The sequence below is a fragment of the Epinephelus fuscoguttatus genome, linkage group LG22 (assembly GCF_011397635.1).
Source record: "Epinephelus fuscoguttatus linkage group LG22, E.fuscoguttatus.final_Chr_v1".
Lineage (NCBI taxonomy): Eukaryota > Metazoa > Chordata > Actinopteri > Perciformes > Serranidae > Epinephelus > Epinephelus fuscoguttatus.
Genome location: NC_064773.1, coordinates 4,382,062 through 4,404,500, shown reverse-complemented (window position 1 = coordinate 4,404,500; position 22,439 = coordinate 4,382,062). Strand labels below are relative to the sequence as shown.

The window sequence follows — 22,439 nt, the reverse complement described above, 5'->3', positions numbered from 1 at the left end:
GTAATCTAGGGAGGCGGTACAATCTGAACATGAAAGTTCATTATAAAGAACACAGGGGCCTCCTTTGATCAGTGGGTTTGACAGAAGTATAGATTCAATAGGTGAACCGATTAGGGTTAGGGTTAGTTAACTGTAAATACGTGAAAACATGAGTATGTGGTTCGTCACGTCTAGTTTGTAACTGCTGAAATGATGAAAACAGACAGTAAAAATATCTTTGAAGGAATGAATGACTCGTACGGAGTTTTATAAATGTTTTATTGCAGAATGAGCAGATTTATATGGAAAAGGCACCATGAAAACTATACACTTACAAATAACATTTCTGTCTCATTGGCCTCTAGAACTGTTTGGGTACGAGGACAGTTCACTAAATACACTTTACTCTGCTCTCGTTAACATCTACTCAGCTTTAATCATCGTTAGTGTAATTACAGTGTTGTGCTACAGTTCAGACAAACCACCTCTCCCATTCAGTTATTCCACCGTTTACATCCTTTACACTCGACCACGAGGACGGCCCGAGAAAATTAAGTGCATAAGTGGAAAACAAAATGGATACAATCAATCGATGCCACAGTGAGTTCAGAATGTACTGGCTGATTCTTGTACATCTCGTATGAAAGCATACACATGTTTAAATAACATTTCTCCAGCTAGAGGATGATCTGCTGCTTCAGGCTACTCAGCAGAAACGGATCAGAAACAGTCGTCTCCTTAGTTTGTGTAGAAATGATGATTTTTTTTTGCTTACTGATATTTTTTGTCGAAACAGCTTTTTGTTTGCTGAGACTTTATTTACAGAAGCAGAGTTTACTGTGAATTCTCAAATAGCAGCAGGTGATTGAACAGTGACAGAGGAAGTTCATGACCTGCATGAACAGGTAACGGTCAGGTGAATAAACTCAAGGAAACATTTAACTACAAAGGGTGGAGTCACTTCTACTACAATGACTTGTATGGTAAATTTAATGCAGTGTACAGAACATAGAGTCATGTCATACTGACCACTCTGCTGCTGTTTCATTTGTTAATTTCTCCACTTTGACACTTATTTTTGCTGCTGCCACAAACCAAACACTTGACCTGCACACTTCACTTCACCATTAATACCACGCACATTCAGTGTATCTCGAGTATCGTAATAACTCACACTGCTGCATACAGAAGGATAATACATTCACTTAAGAGTAAAAATTCTACTCAGCTTTTCTGAATTAATGAGATAATTATGTCAGAATTCTGATTGAAGTTTTAATGGAAATAAACTGCAAATGAAAATTGATAAGTTAACTACCTTGTTAATTCAGTAAAACGAGAAAATGTTTTTCTTTTAAATCTTTCATTTAATTTCCAAGATAATAATCGTGTTAACTGGGGGAAAAAAAGTTGATTTGTCTAATTATTCTGAGCTAATTATCTTGTGGTTTCAGAAAAGTGAATCTCAAGTGAACACCGTTTTATCATTATATAGCATTAATTTTTTCTAAATCAGAATTTATTAGTTTTGTACTTTTCATTAGTTTTTTATAAATAAAATTATTTTATTTTTTTCTGTTCGTTTTAGTTTCAGTTAGTTTCCAGAGTGTTTGCTGATTTCAGTTTAGTTTTTATTGTTAAAAAAATAGCTTTTTTGTGTTTTTGTTTTTTTTGTTTTTTAATCTTTAATCAGAGTTTATGCGGTATTGTATTTTTCATTATTTATTTTTTTAATTATTTTTCTATTCAGTGATCGTTTCAGTTCAGTTTTTGTTAAAAAAAATTCAATTTTAATTCAGTTTTTAATGATTTCAGTAGTAATTTAATTTCCTTTATTATAATAAGGGGGGTATTTGTCACAGAAAATAATTTTGAAGTTCAGAATACTTATTACAATACAAACAGCACCTTGTGAAGGCAACTGACTCAGTCACATAGACGTCCCTGTCTCAATACACACATACCCACTAATGCCTCCTTGTGTTTGTTGCGTTGACAAACTTGACTAAAAGACGTTTCCTGTATAATTTCATTTTTTTAAATTTATACGTACACAATATTGTTTCAGTTAGACCTTAGAAAAAAAACAAAAAATATTTTTTATTTTGAATTCAGTTACTTTAAAAAGGGTTTTCCCACATAGTTTCAGTTAACTATAATAAGCTTCATTTTTATAGTTAGCAAAGTGGCTTTTCTGTTTTAATTTTCCTTTTTTTCCCCTTTCTTTTTAATTTTTAAGTGTGTCTGATTGGTATCAACTATGATGTCACTGATATTAAATACAGTTTATTTGTCAGTCTCATCATAAGTATAAAGGATCCTTTATCAGTTACATTCGTTACAGTCATAGTGAGTTTCACACAGATTATAAATTAGGGACAGTCTTGGCATGAGTTTGAACTTGGTTTCAGAATATTTTTCTTATCGCTATCAGATGCTCTGAGATACATTTTGGGACAGAAAAGGTTTATGGGTGTTTCACGAGTTAACTTTGACTGACAGCAGCTTCACAGTGATCGACATTGGAAATGATTAGTGAGTGAAAACAGTGTTGAGTGGTGACATGACTGTTGATGTACACATGAATTAGCACTGTGGAAATATTCATTAAACTGAATTTACCCTGAAAACAAACATGTAGGAAGTGTTGAGTCTGTATCACCTGGGTAACAGTGGACATTAGGAACAAAGACCCGCCTCTCTGACACTTGAACTATTTGAGAATTTACAGTATAGAAGAAAACACAACTCCCACCGAACAAATGTTTATAGTGTCCCGTCAGTCAGCGTCAGTGACGGTATTTGCTGACGCAGCCTCAGCTGACCTGAGATGACTGAATAAAACAAGCATGAACGACAACAGAGTCATGATGAGAACAATCAGTTTAAATCAGTACTGTGCTTTAGTTTTATATAATCTATAAAGTCTTCATTCTGTTCACAAAACAGCTGCGTATAATTAAAGATTAGTCGTAGATCAGTCGTAGAGTTTCTTCAGGTCATCGTTAGCATCGTCAGCTGGAGGCTACAGTCTGTTCGCTGCTGTCACTCTGCATGACAAGCACTTCCTGTTTACATTAACAGTATGTTGGTCAAAATATGATGATGTCAGATGACTGACGGGACCGTTTGTTTCTAAACACACGAGGCTCCCTGTGGCGGTGGGCGGAGCCTGAAGAAAACATTCATCAGGTTTACAATGGGAGGATCGCTGAGTCAGACTACATTCGCTTTGGACGACATTTGAACTTTTAACACAAACGTCAGCAGAAACAGATTTTTACAGCAGTTTAAAAAAAAAAGAAAAAATCATCTTACAGGTTTGATTCTTCACTCGCCTTCAGCTCAGAAACATTTTCATTATTTATTGTGCAAAAAGGCTGATCGCCAAATCTAATAACATCTCAAGAGATCTGTGTGTAATAATGTCTCTAACTCTAAATCACGTGATGTCCTTAAATCAGACATTATAATAAAGTTATTGTGCATTTCAAGAGAAAGGATTTTCACGTCTTTTGTTTCTCAGTCAATCAGAGCTATCATCAATTATATTAATTCATTTAAACCTTTGATATAATCACAAAATAAAAAAAAATATATATACTATGACTATCATGATGTTCTTGGCCAAAAAAAATCTGAACTGTACAGTAAATATTAATCAGTCTATTTATGTGTTCACTAGAACAATATATTCAAACCAACATTCACTTAAATGTATTTCTGTACAAACCATCAACCCGTCAGTTATATGGACTACGAACATCAGTTTGTGCCTCTCGTTTATCGTCAGTACATTCGAGTCGTTGAGTTAAACATCTGCTTTTCTGAAAGACAAATCTGTGACCATCTGTGACATAATCCAGATTGTTGATTAATAACACTCTCCTAATATTTGAAGGTATTTTCAAGTCCTCAAAGAGTCTAATCAGCAACCCCGAAGTCTTGAAACATCTGTGACAACCATTCACACTCACATTCACACCTATGGACAATTTAGATTCATCAATTAACCTGCATCTCTTTGGACCCACACGGTCACAGGGAGAACATGCAAACTCCATACAGAAGAGCTCCCCCTGAGTTCCTGGTAAACTCGCCAATAGGCTACAATTTTAGCGAGCTTGCTAAGTAGGTTTGCTAACACGAAAGCTTGCCAATAGACTCAATTATTAACTAGCAAATATTATGGATGATATTATTTTCAGTTGCAAATACCTGCTATTAACACATTTTCCTACCTAGTTAGCAAGCTAGCTCGCTAACCCTGCAGCAGCTCACACAGATTTTGTTCAATTGTATAAACTTCAATTTGGAAAACTAGCTCAGACGAAGCACAAACGGATTTTTAAAGAAGCAAGAGGATGTTCGTCCAGGAACATATCCTACTTGGCAAAATCACTTTGTGTCTGTACAAAAGCTCTGTTTTCAGTGACATAAAATTCCATTTGTGTGGACGAAAAGACCATAACACAGAGAAAAGCTTTAAAAAAACACCTGTGTTTGTGCGGACCAGGCCTCAGGTTAGTTATTGTACAATGGACTAAATGTTTTACATCCACGTTAGAAATACGTAGCGGTAAGTGTTGTCGGGGTTTAGTCTTTCAGAAACAAATGTTTATCTCTGTGACTCAAATGTGACGACACATGCGAAATGAACGATTATATTTGTTACAATTAATCCATAGATTATTTTCTCAATTAATCGTTTGGGCTACAAACATTGGAAAAGCCTGTTTTAATATCCTACAGCCTAAAGTGGCTTCCTCAAATGTCTGTCTGTGTCCAACCAACATTCCCAAACCCAAAAATATTAAATTTACTACAAAGTAAGACCGAGAGGAGCAACAACTCTTCACATTTGAGAGAATGGAAATGTCAAGTTTAGTCATTTCTGCTTGAAAAATTATCAAAAGATTACCAAAATAGCTGCAGATTTATTTTCTGTAGATGGATTAATTGACGAATCGTTGCAGCTCCACCTGAGAGGCACAAACTGAAGCTAACAAACTACCAGCCGTTCATTAATACTGAGAGGCTTTGCTTTGGAAACTGAGCTACTGAGCAGCTTTTCTTCACTTTTTACAAACACCAACAAAAACTCCTCCAGAGTCCCACAAGTGTTCACGTGTACGTCAGGCAAACATGGCAGAATTCTCTCGGTTTGAATATCAGACGGTCCAAAAGTCAGTCGGCTGGTTGGTTGTTTTTTTTGTTTTGTTTTTAATATTTCTTTCTATGGAGACGAGCTGAGGAGCTCCTGCCTGCGCCGCATGATCTCCAAAAACTCGGCATGGTCGGCCGCCGCCTGAGGATCAAGAGTGCGAGAAAACAGCAGGCTGCAGTTTGAAAAGAAAAAAAAATAAAGAGGGAAGTAAAGCAGGAGGGAGGAAGGGAGGAAGCTGTGTGTGTGGAGCTCAGTGGGTGCTGCCTTCGTCAAAAGACTCCACCCCTGAATCACAGGTGCTGGCTGCCAGTTTCTCCTGCCGCCTCCTCATGATCTCCTGGAGCTCAGAGCCTGAACTCTTCTGGAGGCACAAAGAGACAGAAGACGAAGAAAGAAAACAGAGACAGAAGGAGGTGAAGAGTATCCAGAGAAGTGAGGGCGTGGGGAGGAAACAGAATAGAGAAGACAAACAGCCGGTTAGACGTGAAACACAAACACAAAATGTAAATGTCTTGAGTCTCGCTGCCTCTGAAGCGACTGAGCGTCTTTGCCAACAATCTACAGAGCGTCTCTGCTGACACACTTTCCTCCTGGAAATCAGAAGATTTTATCAGCTGAAGACGAGAAAATCTTCTGGTCACTCAGAGTCTAACAGCGCTGGCTGTGGTTAGATGGTTATTCTCCATGTAAACGCAGCCAGCGGCCTGAACCAACCTCAGGAAGCCTTCTGGTGACTGGCGCTGCTGCTGCGAGCTGTAAAGAGCAGGTGCATGAACATGTCTAAAGTATGAGTCAGCTGCTTGAGTCAGGGGGCATGCTGGGTAACAAAGTACTTCTAAGTACTTTCTAAAACTGGTTGCACAGAGATCTGTTATACTGCTGAGTCACTGCTTCGAAAGACTCACCAAAAATAAATAAATAAATACAATTTTTTTTTTTTTTTTTGGGAAAAAAACCCATAAATAAATACATTTAAAAATGTCAATTAAAAAAAAATAAAATAATAAACACGAACAATTATTATTAAAATTATTAAAATGTTGGATAAGCATGGAGGACAAAAAAACGACCATTCAAAAAATTAAATACATAAATAATTAAAAGCTTAACTAACTTCAGAATTATAATCAAATAAATAAATATGAAAGACATTAACATAGAAATAATTAAATGCATAATAAAATCTATATTATTTAAGCAAAACATTGTCTTTTATTTATTGCCACTTGCTTTATTTCTTTATTTTTTTGACATATATTTAGAAAAACAGAAATAAAAATAAAAGAAATCAAATTAAAAAACAAATTTAGAAATAAATGTAAAATCTAAAAATATATTGCTAAAAACAGAAAAGAAAAATACAATTTTAAAAAATGAAAATATATTTGTAGAATTATAGAAATACATTAGATATCTCATTATATTTATTTACTTATGCATTTAATTGTAAAATATGTATTTATCATAACTTTTATTGATGTATCTATCATTTTATTTGTTTATTAAATGATCTTTTTTTATTATTTATTTATGTAATTTTTGGTAAATTAGTCACTTTTTTATCCTCATTTGATTTTCTTTTGAATGTTGCGACTTTTCTTTGCTGTTTTTTAGTTTTGAGCTGTTTGACGTCTTTGTGCGACCAGCTGAAGGTGAGAAGGGTCCTAAAGGAGGTAAAGGTAAATCAGGTAAATCTCTGTCAGAGCTCTGAGGAGAAGCTGGTAGTGAAAGTAGCATCTGTATGATTAGCTGACCGCTAATCAAAGCTAAGCTAGCACACAGACCACAAGTTTGTCTGTTAAGATCTCATTCCAGGGGACGGGGGTGGGGTCAGAGGGCAGCAGGTGAGAGTCAGAGGTCAACAGGAAGTGGAACATATTGGAGCTGGTTCATTCAGGGAGTTTAAGGAGGACTTACTGTACAGCCACAGCAGGAAGACAAATACTGGCACTACCTTAAAATGCGGCTATACATGAAACGTCCAGAGCCTCGTTCTGACGGACAGATTCAGGAAATTAATTATTATCTTAATTAATCAATTAACATGAAAATTCAGACAAACACCTTCTGTGCTGCTTGAGAAACACCTGTGGACTACAGTACGAGTAAGACTCATCGTTTTTATTTGTATGGTGAATATCAAAAACAGGCAACAATCAGACATTACTGCAGAGGGAGGACAAGGACATTGTTTTACAAGTAACAAGTCCAGAGTCAAGACCGGCAACCCTCAAGTCCAGTTCCACGTCAAAGTCAAGACCTACAAGTCCTGAAAAATTAAGACTAATATGTCCCAGGTCCCAAGACAAGCAGGAGAACATAAAGTCCAAATTAAGTCAGGAATCAGTGATTATTTTTTCCAAGTCCACATCAAAACGATGAGTCTTAATCTGATGGAGTCACCATAAAAAAAAGTTTCTGGCGTTGTTCCTTTGATTCTGTCCAACAGAACGAAGCGGTGAACATCTGTTTGTGAACACGATACCTTAATGAATGTGGTTACAGATTCAGAAGATCAAAGGAGGGTCAGAAGAAAACCTGCAGGTGGAAATAGACACCACACACCAGACCTTGGCAGTGTTGGGGGATAGAAAGCTTAAAGACAGACAAGACCCTGAACATATACTGTGAGACGCAGACACAAAAGCCCTGTTTCCACCCAGCAGTGTGGTTCAGTTCAGTTTGGTACGATTTTTTTCTGTTCCCACTGTGAAAAGTTGTGGATGGTACCAATGGAACCGTTCTGTCCCCATGTTTGGTCCCCCCTCTGTTGGGGTACCTAGCACACAGATCTGGTACTAAAAGGTGGAGCTGTGAACACTGCAGTCTGATTGGTCAGTAGAGGACGCTCACTCTGGTTTTATGTAACCTCTGTTCATACATCAGTAAACTACAACTATAAAATGAAAGAGAAAAAAATAACTTCATTCACTGGGCCGACTGCCGGCAACTTTTAAGGTGGAACGTTAACTTGTAATGTTACTCAATGCATGAGTTGATGACGTGAATCCATCAGCACACCTTAAATTTCACTGTGACAACTTTGACCATCACTTTAGTTTTATTGTCTCTCTTAGATGACAGACACTTTTAATAATGAGTGGATCTTCAGGAGTTTAAAAATATATATTAACCGTATTATGTGAACTGCATATATTCTGATCCTCACTTGAAGAAAAAAAAAAAAAAAAGCATTGTGGAGTGTCGTTCCTGTGGGCTACAGCAACACTAAACCCCTGAGCTTGCCTGAGAAGGACTAAATGCACAAAGCTGCTATTTTTAAATATCCCATGGAGAGAGACTCTCACTGCAGCCTGTTCTATTTTGTTCTGAAAATGTGGGCGTGCAGCCTCGTTCTGTGGACGATAAACCAGGTGCAGACTGATAAAGGAGGAAATACATTGAGTGCTGGACGGAGCAGTGAGTGACAACAACCCCGCCCACATTTAAGGGTACCGTTTGTGGTGGAAACGCTAGGGTCTACGTACCATGTTTGAATGGTTACTGTTGGTTCCAAAGGTACCATACTGAAAGTGTTTGGTGGAAACAGGGCTCAACACACTGCAGCTGACTGAAGACACTTTGTAATCCAACATATAACAGCAGTGTTTTTCTAGAGACTTTACAAAACTACTGAATCCATCAGTGTCTTCAGTGAATATATATTTTACTGTTGTTGTTATGTGAGTCTACTGAGGCCAAGAATCTATCCCATGATGCATTTGGTCGAGTGTCGACCAATCAGAGGCTGTGTATCTGTGTGCATACTTGAGAATTTGGTGTGGTGACTGATTGTAGAATAGATGTGTTATTTTTCAGGGTGAAACAAAGATTTGAGTCTGAAGGTGTTTTGGTGTCGATGATGTCATGTGTGACCTGTGACACCCACCTCCAGCGCGGCCTTCTGGACGGTGACCTGGCTGAAGACTCGAGCTCCGTCGTCGGGACAAACCGTCTTCAGCTCCTCCTTGTTGAGCGAGAACAGCTGAGCGCCGGTCAGCACGCCGAGGCTGGTGATGGTGCTGCATGCAGGAAACAGTCATGGTCAGGTCTGATACAATAAACGCACACCTGCACACACCTGGACAGGTCAGTCTTTAGTCTCTAGTCTCTATTAAATTTTTTTTTAACTTGCAAACCATTGAAAACATTTCAAATCAAGTTTTTGACATTGTACAGTTTAAAATCACTAATACCTCAATGTTAAATAGTGAAAGGCCATAAATTCAGTCGTATTGACATTAAAAAAAAATCAATAATTTCAGTAGTAATTATTATATTTTACAATTTGGTAATCACATACTTCTAAGTGTCAAATTATTTTGCCTTTTTGTTAAACTTAAAATTCTAATTTTTACAACACAAAGTTTGACTTAAACAGTCATCACTTTTGTTTTATGTCACTTTTCTTACTTCCAAGTCATAACTTTGAATTTGTATCTTATCATTTTGACTATTTTTCATTTTGATTAAAATATATATTATACATATAATATATCAAAATAAGATGTCTGAGTATGACAGATATACAGATTAAACTGACAGACTGTCTGTGGATACTCACACTGGGCTGAAGCCTTTGGCCTCTAACCAGGCCTTGACATCATCAGGTGACGAGTCGTAGGTGATGCTGTTGGACGGCAGGCTGCCGCTGCGAGACGGAACCTGAAACTTCTTCTGAGCACTGCGACCTAAAGTCAATCTGTGCATCAGCTCATCCTGAACTTCCTCCATGTTGGATTTCCTGCCTGCAGGAGAGGTATGAAAACATGTCACTGTACAGAGTGTTGACAATCAATGAACTGTTCTTATCTGATAAATACGATTATCACTGTTGGAGCCATGAAAAGGACGAACAATTTGAGACTTTGTGAAAATGCTGCAGTGTTATGATAAATAAATTTTAATATTTTGAGTCACAATATTATTATTAAGCTCTATTAATATTTACAATGCTCAATGCACAAACTAACAACCTGACTGAAAAACACAATGTATTGTTCTCAAAGGAATATTTTCCTCCCACTAGTGTGACTTTATTTTCATTATGATTATGATTCCTCAAATTTAATACAACTTTCCTCTTTCAATATTACAACTGTATTCTTAAAATATTACCTTTACTTTTTAAACGTCATGTTGGCAAAATAATATATTGTTCTTGAATATTATTACATAGTTTTGGAACATTGCCACTTCAAAATTTTAGGACTATTGTCAAAATACGCCCCCCCCCCCCCCCCCCTATTTTCCAACTATAGTGATTGTATTTTCAAATATTCTGATTGTATTTATCCAATCGATTTCAGTTCATTCACGCTCACGATTAATCATCTTAACATACTAAAGTTTGTTTCGGCGTTCCACAAGGTTCTGTGGTCGGACCAATTCTATTCACTTTATATGCGCTTCCCTTAGGCAACATCATTAGCAATCACTGTAAATTCCCATTGTTATGCCAATGATACACAATTGTATTTATCAATAAAGCCAGAAGAAACAGATCAATTACCTAAACTGCAAAAAGGCAAATTGTGATTTGTGATATTGGGCTTTATAAATAAAATTAATTGACTGACTGAGTGACTCTTTTTTTATATTTTTAGACACTTAAAGAAGTGTTACTAGATGAATTAGGAAAGTATAAATAAAACCTAGAAAACTAAAACTCAATAACTAAAAAAATGACTTGATGATGAGGAGTTTTTTGTCTGAGATATTTTTAAAAATAAGGGGTTTTTTTGTAGTGTACAAACTGAGACATCGTTGATGCTACAGAGTTTCTGACTTGGACTCACGGTTGACGGATGCAGGCCTCTGGTTGTTGTGGTCCCTCGTGACAACGCTGCCGTTGTCACTGGACGTGGTGCTGTTCTGACGACTGACCGCACTGCCGCTGGCAGCCGGCTTGGGGGGCTCGGCAGCTGGAGGAGGCAGTGGCGGCGTGGGAAGCCTGACGGGGGCCGGAGGGGGCGGTGTTGGAGCAGGAGGCATTGGAGTCGCTACTGGTTTACTGGGGATGTAGTCTGTCCTGGTAGTCTGCTTCTAACAGGTGGAGGACATGTGGAGGTTTAATTCTGATACTTGGAGACACATTTTATTTGGGTTTTAAAACACTTGAATCCAAAACAACAGAAAATGCATCACCATCCGAATACTGACAGACCACACTCGACCGTCTGAACCTTAAATATGTGAAGTTCAATATCTGTTTGGTGTTTACCTCGTTCAACTCTCCCAGTAATTGCTGGAAACGTGAAATGAAATGAAAAAATGAAACATGGCGGTGATGAAACAAAGTGTTTTTATTCACAACAAGAAATTCACTGCAATTAAATCCACGAAAACCAACTAAGATTTCACTAAAAATACAGATTCAACCCTAAAAAAACACTTCAAGGAACAGTCTGACATTCACAATAATCCTGTTAGCCGTCTAATCAACAACCTGATTTGAGATCCAGGGCGTACTTAGCCTAGCTTAGCACAAACACAGACAACTGACACAAACGGAAAACTGTTAGCAAGTTTAGCTACAAAACAGAGATTATAATGATTTTATGGTGGCTATAAACATATCTAACACCATGCTAAGTGTTAGCAGCCTGCTGAGTGTAGCTAGCACATCTGATTTTATAATCTGTTTGTAGCTAACTGATGCTAGATCCCAGGATGTGTTTAGCCTTGGTTAGCAAACATTAGCTAGTTGACTCTGTGGAAACATTAGCTGTAAACAGTTAGCATATCCAACATTATGCTAGGTGTTTCTAGCTCACTGATAAATAGCTTGGTTGTAGCTAACAATGTCATGACAGGCCTAGCCTATCTTAGCACAAAGACAGAAAGCAAAGGGAAACTGCTAGCAAAAAACAGCTAACATTATGCTACTGTTTGTTATTGTAAGATAGTTGCTATTATGATAACTACAGGGAGAAAATCCAACATGTGGTTTTTAACTGGCCACTTGATACAAATGCTATTATAGCTCGTGTTATTTCAGAAGTTTGTGGCTAACCACAGGCCAGGTTTAGCCTAGCTTAGCACCAAGACTGGAAGCAAGGGGAAACTGCTAGCTGTAGCCAAAAAACAGCTAACACATCTAACATCGCTCTAGTTGTTTACAGCTGCTGTTTTTGCAGCTCCATACACAGAGCAAATCCAACATTCTAAAATCTGTTTGTAGCTCACTGTTGTTACAGCTAATGTTACGGTGGTTGTTTGTAGCTAGACTCACAAGTCAGTCTTTAGACGCTTTGCTTAACTAAAGACTGATGTCTTTCTCTCTGATTTTGTGTTTAGATGGGCGGATACAATTTCAGAGTTTAAAAAAACTCCCTACGTTGCAGAAGCCAATAGTAAATCTGCAGGGTTCACTGAACTCTTGTGCTCATAAACATAGTCCGACTGCGTTAAAAGTTTTAAACAAAGTCGCTGTAAGTTCTTCATTTCCACAATCCTGTGGACTGAGCACACGTTTGATAAAACGGAGTTAAATCTCTCGGCACCCATTTTCAAGCTCTCTGTGTGTTTGTTTCCTTGCGGACGAGAAAAGGGGGAGCGCACATTTCCGAGAAGGCATGTCCTTTTCAAAAATGCAAGACGCGTTGCTTTGTTGCCGGCCGTTTTCGCCGGTGTGTTAAACACACTTTAGAAAGGAGTGTCCCCAGACTATTAAGGCGGAGATCTCTGATTGTCTGGTGGCGAGATTAGTTTGTAGCTAACAAGCATTATAGAAGGACAGGTTTAGCCTAGCTGCGCACAAAGACAGGAAGCAAGGGGAAACTGCTAGCTGTAGCTGAAAAACAGCTAGCATATCTCACATTATGTTAGTTGCTTATAGCTAGTTGATGTTATAGTAGCTCCATACAGGAAGCATATCCAATATTATAAATTCTGTTTGTAGCTAAGAATAGTTATACTACGACATGTTTAGCCTAGCTTAGCACAAAGACAGGAAGTGAGGGGAAACTGCTTGCTGTAGCTGAAAAACAGCTAGTATATCTAACACATGCTAGCTGTTTGTAGCTAGTTGGTGTTATGGTAGCTCCATACAGGAAGCAAGTATTACAAATTCTGTTTGTAGCTAACGACTGTTAGCTTAGCACAGAGACTGATAGCAGAGGGAAACTGCTAGCCCCAAAATGGAAAAATTCCACCTTCCAGCACTCATTCACAGCGATTCACGTTGTTTATTAAACATATGTGCACCAAGTAGTTAGCACTGGAGCTATTTGTTGAGTCAAAAAATATAAATTAATCTTTGTCCGAAAATGTGAGACTGTTCCTTTAAAAATTTCCACAGCAATGCACATGGGGGTTTGTTAAAAACTACTGAAGAAAATTTGGGACACTAAAAACTCTGCACGCTAAAAACACTCGTCACTAAGAACAGTCGCCCTACCTTGAACAACTCAAACTCCTTCTTTGGCATCATAAGCTTTAACAGTTCAAAATAAAACACATGAACGGAGATGAGACAGTGATGTGATGATGTGATGAAACTGATGAGGTGATTAATGATGAAGTGTGTCCTACCTGTATGGTGTGGCTGTAGATGGGCTCTCCTCTGCCGGTAATGTCCACAGCTTTGGTGATCTCCAGGATGTTGTTTGGCACATAGCCGGACGCCCCGCAGCCGTTACGAACCTTCCACCACTGCTTCCTGTCGTCAATAACCTGACAGACGAGATTCAGGGATTAGACACTTTTTAGAAACTTCAATTTAGAATTTAATTCACATTTTATTGGTGGTTGTTTAAGTAATATAAAGTTTGTTTAGTTTATACAGGAAGTAAAGTCCTTGGCAGATCAATATTGGGCCTGAAAAAATGTAAATGTAATATTTAAGCATAAATAAAGTTTAAATAGGTCAGCTTGTTTGTTTTGACCAGATTATATTCTGATATTTATCCCTGATAATATTTCTGAAAGTTTGACAAAGTCATTTGCCTGAGCAGGTGTTTTGATTAATCTAAATATACTGCATACATTTGTAGGGTTGATTCTGATTCCTGTTTTTTTAGTTTTTGGAATAAATTTGACTTTTTGGGGCAAAAAAATAAATAATAGTAATAAAAAGATTTTATATTCTTTACCACAGTGACATTACTCGCACCAGACCAAACTGTAGTGAGATACAAATAAGAAAAGATGAAACTGAAATATGAAATTAAATTAAACGTATAGTTTTATGATTTTTCTAATCTTCGAGAAAAGGTGTGGACTTTGGTTGGTGGCTACAAAATTTAAAACACAACTTCATGTCTTCAACACTCAGTTTCATTTAAACATCACCTTGCTGAAATTATAAATATAATTTTCTTTAAAAAAAAATAAATAAATAAAATAATATGTATAGTTCAGACCAATTTCAAACTGATGCATGAAATCAATACTTCATAATCACAGAGATATATAAAAAGCAAACCTCGACGACTTCGTCTTTGAGGACGGACAGCTCCGTGTTGTTTCTTGCCACAAAGTCATATTTAGATTTGGCAAACAGTTTTGGTTGGACTCTGCTGTCGGCATCAAAACTCCTAAAATAAATCAACCAGTCACAACATCCCTAATTATTATTAATTACAATATTCACAGAAAAAGTGTATGTAGTATATGTAGCTACTGGAACAAGTTTCAACCATTACAAGTGCAAATAGCTTAATACTTCTACAAATGAATGAAAATAAAACACAACACAATGTCAAAATATTAAAAATAAAAGATGATTTCCAATTATGAATTCAATAAGCAAATAATGAGGGGACTGAGGTATGATGGTTATGTGATGGTAACGATATTATAGCCGTGGAGAAGTGTCCCGACTTTAGAAAAAGTTACTGAGAGGAAAAAAAGATTTAAAGATGTGATTTAATTAAAATAATTCAGTTTCAGAGGTGAAAAAGTCTGAGTGAGAAAGAAGAAGATCAAATCAGAGAAGAGGAAACATTTGAGGAGTTTGGATTATTGTTCTCAGATTGACGTGTTTTCTCCAGACAAGCAGCAGAACGTTGAATCACTCAGAATAAAGAGAATATTATAAATAAACAAATCAGATTCAGAACGAGGAGCTGAGAGAGTTTGTCCAGTTCAGAGGAGGATTTATATAATTTATAAGGAGTATGAAAAATGTCTTATTCATCATTTAAAACTTGCTGTTTTAAAAAAGCTTTTTAATTGACTGAGTATTTTTTACAGTGTATTTATGTCTTAGATGTTATGCAGTTATGTTTTATGGTCTCAGTGTTTGATGTGCTAAATGTATGTATCCTGTTGCTGCATGACTGCTGGCGAAAAAATAAGTTAAATTAAGTTTGACTGATGAATTAAATAATTAACGTATAAACAAGTACTAAAATAAATACAAATTTGAATATATACATATTTGATTCAATAAATAATTTAAATTTAAATATCTTTGATTTATTTCTATATTTTATTTCTGTTATTACTGAAATAGAAAAAAATAAAAAAAAAACCTAAATCTAAAAATACTTAAATAAATATAAATGTAAAAAATGTAACAACAAATTAAAACATTTATTAACTCCTGCTTTTACTCTTTTTTTTTCTTTACAATTTCCTTTTACCATACCAAATTATCCGTCGTAAGTGCAAAATTTTAGGGCTTTTTTTTTTTTTTTTTTTTTACATAACTGCATTTTAATTACATCTTAATTATACTAATTTTTCTTTTCCCTAACTGTAAAATTTCAATGGCTTTATATTATTTTTATAATGGTAGTGCCTTTTCTCTGATTTCCTTTCCTTTGTTTTTGCAATTGACTCAATGTCATTGTAAACAAACAAACCTGATTAATCTGAAACATTTATTTACTAATGAATTCTGTATCTGTTGGTATATTTATTTATTTCCTTCAGCTCTCACTGATGTGTGTTCAGTGTTTATGTATCTAATGATGAATAAGTCACATTTCCTCCTCCACAGATTAACAGGCAGTAAAGAGCAGATCTGGGAACAGTTCTCCAGGGCATCATGTGACCTCAGAGTTACCGGTCTACGCGGCGGCTGACGGCCTGTTTAAAAGCAGCCATGGCCGATTCCTGATCCAGGATCTGCATGCGTTTGTAGGAGGTGTTTGCGAAGGCGTACCCGTCTGCAGGAGGGAACTTCTGCACCGCCGACTGCTGCACAAACACACAGGAAACATTATGTTAATATGGCATGTAGTTTGTGTTACTGTGGAGGATGTGACGTGTGATGGTGCAGATATGAACCTCCAGTCTGCTCCTCAGCTCCTCTTGTCTCTGGATCTCTGCGTTGGCGAGACTCTCGGCCAGCTGCGTCAGCTCCTGCTCTCTGGACGGAGTCACAGCTGGGTGCACTGGCAACACTGGAGGCTCCCAGCCGTCCCGAAACGTCAGCACACACGGGGGGAAGTAATGATCCTTCGGCCACTCCAACCTGCACACACATCAAACAATATCTAACCTTTGTAGTTTATCAGAACATGTTGACGGTCAAAATGAAACTCTGAGTCAGAGCGAAGCAGAGTAACAGCTGCCTGCTGGGTGTTCACACTCTGACTCAATGTTTTACATTACCAAACACTGTTTTTGCAAATGTTGGGTTAATATGTTTGCACACATGAACACTTCTTTATCCATTTCTTCATTTCATTTCATTAAGAAATGCAAAGATAATGTGTCGAGAAATGTATATAGACAATAATAGAGAAATAAATAAGCTTGGGGAAATAAATAGGAGAAAATACAATGGGAAAACAATAAATAAATTAATACATTTAAAAATAAATACATTTAAAATAAATTTAAAAAATAAAAAGTAAAAGAGAAAACTAAACAGGGAAATGAATAAATAGGAGAAAAATGCAATGGAAAACAAACAAATAAATACATCTATAAATCAATTAAAAAATAAATAAATGGGTAATAGAGAAAACTAAAAAGGAAACTAAATAAAAAGGGGAAAAATAAAACAGGTAATAATGAATGAATGAATAAATAAGTAAAAGAGAAAACTAAATAGGAAAGTAAATAAATAAATAAATAAATAAATAGAGGAATTAATACATTTAATTAATAAATTAAAAAGCAAATTAAAACAGAAATACCAATTAATGGCACATTTTATTCAGTTATTAATAAAAAATAAATATAAAACAGGTACAAAACAAATCAACAATAAAGGAAAAATCAATGATAATATTATAGTGTAGTAGAATTATAGCTGTTATTGACCATTTAAAGCACTGCACAGATGGGAGTGTGCAGAAATCTTTGCTACTACAAAGGTAAAACTGAAAACGAACAAGGGTTGGGAAAAGAGGATTTTTTCAGGTACCTGCAAGTTAGAAGCTATTTTAATCAACACATGAAAGAAGCTTTAGTAAAACTTAACTCAGGCTTCCTGCAGGCATTTTTATCACAGCTTAAGTCCCGGTCTTGCAACAAAATTATATCCAGAATGTACAATGGCATCCAAAAATCAAAACAAGACAGTACAATATATATAAAGGAGAAGTGGGAAAAAGAAGGAAAGGCAGTGATCTCGGTGGAGAGTTGGGAAAGAGTGTGTCAGCTACAGTGGAGGTCAACAGGGTCAAACATATGGCGTGAGTTTTGTTGGAAGAACATAGTGAGATTTTTTATCACACCATTCAGAAACGACATCAGGGTAATGGTGATTTTTGTTGGAGACTATGTGGCACTAGTGGAGCCAATCACTTTCATATTTTCTGGGACTGCCAGGTTATCAGAAAATTTTGGGAAGAAATCCATAAACATATAACTAATGTAATGGGGATGAATATTACCTTCAACTATGAATCAATGTATTTGGGAGATATTGACTTTCACAATTGGAACAAGAATGATAAAAAAATTGCTTTATGTATTATTGGCAGCTAGTAAAAAAACTATCACAAGAAAATGGCTTAAAGTAGAACCACCCACCATCGGGGAATGGATGGATATAGTACAAGAAATTTACATTATGGAAAAACTATCATTTTCCTTAAGAGCACAAAAAGAAAAGTTCTATCAGATTTGGTCCAAATGGACTGAGTACACAAAACCTGTAAGATCTGATTTCACTTGAGGCTGTTTGTAATTTGTGACTATCCACTCTTTATTTAAAATACTTTTGTGTGCACCACTTGAATAAGTACTCTATTTAAGATTTTTTGTCTGTATGTTTTATTTGTTTTCACTGTATGTGAAACTGAGATTCCTCAGGAAGTGAGCTCCCCTGGTTCTCGTCACTGGATATAATACTTGAATGACTTTAAAATAACTTGGAAGAGCAGCATGGAAAGGACACTTGGACTTCACCCTACCCAATTACCAAGGGGAATGGGGCGGATAAACCAAGGGAGATGACACTTTTGGGGTCCAGGGAATGACTGCAATGTTGTAAATGAAACTGTAAATATTTGCTTTTCCAAATAAAAAGAAAATTTCCCAAAAAAAAAAAAAAAAAAAAAAGGTAAAACGGACTTTTATATCAACACAGCCTCCAGTTACTGACAAACAGAGGTCACAGCAGGTCACCTGCAGAGTTCAGACCGTGTCGTGATCTCACCTGCATTTGGTCCAGCCGTCTCCCAGGGCGACCCAGACGTGTCTCTCCTCGGCTGTTCCTGAGGCGTGCAGGAAGTCGATGGCCTCTCTGGTCAGAAGAGGAACCACGACGCTGCGGGCCAGATCCACGCTGCCCGACGCCTGGATCACCTGGAGGTGGAGGACAGGTGGAGGACAGGTGGAGGACAGGTGGAGGACAGATGGAGGACAGGCTCAAAGTCAAACTGACTCTTATATACCTCAGGAGAGAGCGCAGTGGGAGCTTCTGTCGCAAAGTTTTATTTTAGTTCAGAATTGTTCACTTGGGGTTTCACAACTGAGGCACAAAATTAAAAATTTAAATTAATACATTATTAAATGATGAATGTATTTCACAGTGTCGAGACCAAAACGACAAAAAGACTCCAGAGAGTTAAAAACAAAAACATCTTCAGCTGTTCAGAGGATAACGAGTGTTAAAGAGCCGACTGACCATCCTGAGAGGAGAGAAGAGGAAGTGAAGCAGGTCGACTGCGCTCGGGTTCTGGATGTGATCCTTGAGTTTCCCCTGCAGGTCACACAAACACGGGCATGTTCAACACAACATGTTTCTACAATCAGAGGATGAAGATGATGAAGATGATCCTACCAGCTGGTTGAAGGCGTGTTTGAACTTCTGCAGACAGTCGACAAACTCGTCCTCACCGGGAGGTTTAGAGCGCAGAGTCAGGACGCCCTCTGGTGGACAAAAATCACACAGAGCAACAAGTTGAATCATAAAGTTTTCATTTTTAACGTAATGAAGGTGAAAAAGCTTCTGAAGCGGCGACAAGAAAGATGGAGATGCTTCTGTAATTAGCTCATATTCATATTTCATTACTTTGGATCCACAAATCTCAGCAAAAATAGGAAGTTTTGGCACTACAATTCCCATCATGGTTTGGGTGATGCACACATTCTCGACCTTGGAAACCTTCTTCTCACTGAAGCTTTGTACCAGACCTCATGACCTCACGTGGTGAAGCTGTGTGGTTACTGACCAGCTTCAGAAAAGCTTCACAAAGTTTCACAGCTGCTCTTTTTCTCAGTGACTGTTAAAAAATTACTAACATCATGCTGATAAAGGACCTGGTCTGTGTGGTTTGTACACCCTAATGTCACCATGGCAACAGTCTGGGACACAAGTCATGTGAGCAGCAGAGCAAAGGGCCCGATGTTACACCTGGCGCAAAGCATCACGCAACAGGGCCCAACTCTGTTAGTTTCAGAGACTGATGCAGGCGTCATTTTTAAAGCCAGCGTCCACGTTGTGTAAGTAGCACATAAACTTGCGTCCGTCTCTGCACCCATGGGTGTGAAGGTCTTAAAGAGAGGTGTGGTCATGTGAAGTGTTGGTGTATTGTTATTTTGCAGCAGCAGAAAGCGATTGAGCCATGGAGCAACAAAAACCTGCAGCCGTATTCACAAAGTTTCTTCATACAAGGAGTTGTTCCTCGTGAAGAAATTCTACGACAATTCTTAGAACTGTGACATTTTCTTAGAATTTCCCCTTAAAGTTAAGACTAGGTCCTGGTAAAGATAGAAGACCTTAAAAGAGCTCCTAAGATGAAAAACTGTTAGGAGCAGGGAGGAGGACTTTTAAGAGGCTTAAGAGAAAAATGGTGGAAACCAATCGCATCTGTTAACAGAGCACATCACACCTAGCAATGGGATCAACCACACCTCCTCACTGAGATAAAAGTTTCTGTCCCTTCCTTGCTCAGAGTTGCTCTGGGAACCTCCTAAATCACTCCTAAGCTAGGAAACCTTATTTAAAGGGCACATTATTCAGATGGTAACATGCTCCTCTATAGACAGGTTGCGAGTTGATAAAATACTACATCATTAAAAGTACGCTACACAGGATTGTCAGTTACTGTTTGCAAACACGCTCACCAGCAAATTAAAAGTAAAAGCCAACGCCAGATTCTCTGTCGTTTGGCGTTGTTTCACCTCACTATATTTGCAGGGGTTTTTTTGGTGCTGTGTCTGGCATCTGGTCTCTACCTTTTATATAAATCCACGACCTCCCCTGAGCACTGCGGGGGTTCACACCCATTAACATCCCAAACAGAAAAAAATAAGAATGACATTGACATTCTGTAAAATGTGAACGTAGCAGAGATCAGAGCAGAGCTGCAGTCTGACTCCACATTAAGAGAGACACTGTGCACATTCACACACGAGGATCAACTTCATTCATTATTTCAAAGACTAGAAGTTTAGTTCTGTTTCCTCTGTCAGATTTACATATACAGTTTTTAATTTGTTGCTTAAATGATATTTGCTACAGTGACGTTATTGCTCTGACTGCATTACTCTCAACAGAAAACCACTTGTACATAGCAGTGCAGCAGGTGCAGGTCCACCTGGCTTTTAACAGGAGGGAAATGACACTGTTATTAGTTGTATTCATGTTTTGCACAAAACACAACTATGATTAGTAACGGAACTAAATACAACTTCTCGACCCCTTGCGCCTTCCTTTGCACCCAGATTAACCAGCAAAGTGGAGTTGAACTTGCCCTAAGGCCTCGTTTCCAACAGAGAACGCCAGGTGCTCCTCAGGAAACATCCAACTGAGAGCACTTGAGAACCCTTTAGAGGCACAAAACTTGTTTTTTAGCTAAGATAGTTGCGTCTAGTTGCTACGATACAGAATATCTGCAAGAGTCAACATGTTGGCACAAGGTGGTGTACTTGCTTTGGATGAGGGAAAGGCTGAAGCATGCAGGAGTGAGGACAGACGGACGGAGGAAACACAGAATATTAACAGATTTCTTTAAGATGGGACAGTTTGTCTCTCTTCCACTGTGATTGAATGTTGGACAAGTTGAACATTTTTCAATTCTCAGTGCGCAGACAAAAAAAGTCCAACAAGCAGCACTCAGCTCAGAATGTGGAATCAGTGCCTCGTCATGCTGCCGGCATTTGTAGCACAGCGTTGTAAAGCATTACAAGAATACACTGGCCTCAGAGAGAAAAAAAAAATGCTTTGGTGGACCCAGCCCTTAATGCACTTGAGACTACTAGCTACAGATTGTTTAAATAGGGTCCAGAGACTTTTAACTCTCTAGTCTGCGTGAGATTTAAATTCAACCTTGTGAATTCATGTAAATAAATATATTGAAATTATTAGATTCATCTTTTTATCCTGGGTGGAAATCAGAGAAACTGCCGCAACATTAAAGAGGAAGTTGAGTTGATTCCATCAGTTTGTCTGTGACGTCTGTTTATTCTGGTTTCACTGAGTGCTTTGACATTTATTGTGTATTTTTAGATTTGGGGCTGCTGTAAAGTGAAACCTTCACTTCCTCATGCAGGACAAATAATCTATAAAAATGAATCACCAGTTGGAGAATAACTCCACATGTTGCTCTGAGGTGCCAGAAACACTGACTGGTTTCCTGCCATCAGAAGTAAAACCAGTACCCCTCCTCACCTCCTGGACCTTTCTTCTTCCCTTTCTTGACCTTCTTCCTTTTGGAGAGCTCGTTAAACGCCTCGGCAGCCTTCTGAAGTTTGGTGACGAAGAACTCAATGTCATCCAGGATGTGGTTCAGGATTTGCTGCCAAAATAAAAGTTGTAATGTCACCTTGAGGTTTGTGTTTAACGAGATATTTATTCAGACTTTAATGATTAAACCTAAACCAACAAAGCGGAGGTCAGTTCTCTCGCCGTTCTCGTATCTTTCCTTTATGTAACCAGATT

The 22,439-nt window shown here is 37.6% G+C and overlaps 1 protein-coding gene across 2 annotated transcripts in view; it reads right to left on the bottom strand.

The window, feature by feature from the left end:
* Window positions 1-241: 241 nt before the first annotated feature.
* Window positions 242-22,439, bottom strand: part of eps8a (epidermal growth factor receptor pathway substrate 8a) — a 65,308-nt gene continuing 43,110 nt past the window's right edge. The window contains exons 10-21 of one of the 2 annotated variants that reach the window (XM_049567234.1): window positions 22,170-22,296; window positions 19,338-19,426; window positions 19,182-19,256; window positions 18,711-18,859; window positions 16,385-16,571; window positions 16,161-16,294; window positions 14,574-14,685; window positions 13,682-13,822; window positions 10,945-11,191; window positions 9,711-9,894; window positions 9,036-9,168; window positions 242-5,507 (exon numbers count right to left, since the gene is read on the bottom strand). In XM_049567234.1, coding sequence (XP_049423191.1) covers window positions 5,397-5,507; window positions 9,036-9,168; window positions 9,711-9,894; window positions 10,945-11,191; window positions 13,682-13,822; window positions 14,574-14,685; window positions 16,161-16,294; window positions 16,385-16,571; window positions 18,711-18,859; window positions 19,182-19,256; window positions 19,338-19,426; window positions 22,170-22,296 — 1,689 coding nt within the window. In that variant the 3' untranslated portion in view covers window positions 242-5,396. The remainder of the gene's footprint in view (window positions 5,508-9,035; window positions 9,169-9,710; window positions 9,895-10,944; window positions 11,192-13,681; window positions 13,823-14,573; window positions 14,686-16,160; window positions 16,295-16,384; window positions 16,572-18,710; window positions 18,860-19,181; window positions 19,257-19,337; window positions 19,427-22,169; window positions 22,297-22,439) is intronic. The other variant, XM_049567235.1, reaches the window with a different exon arrangement.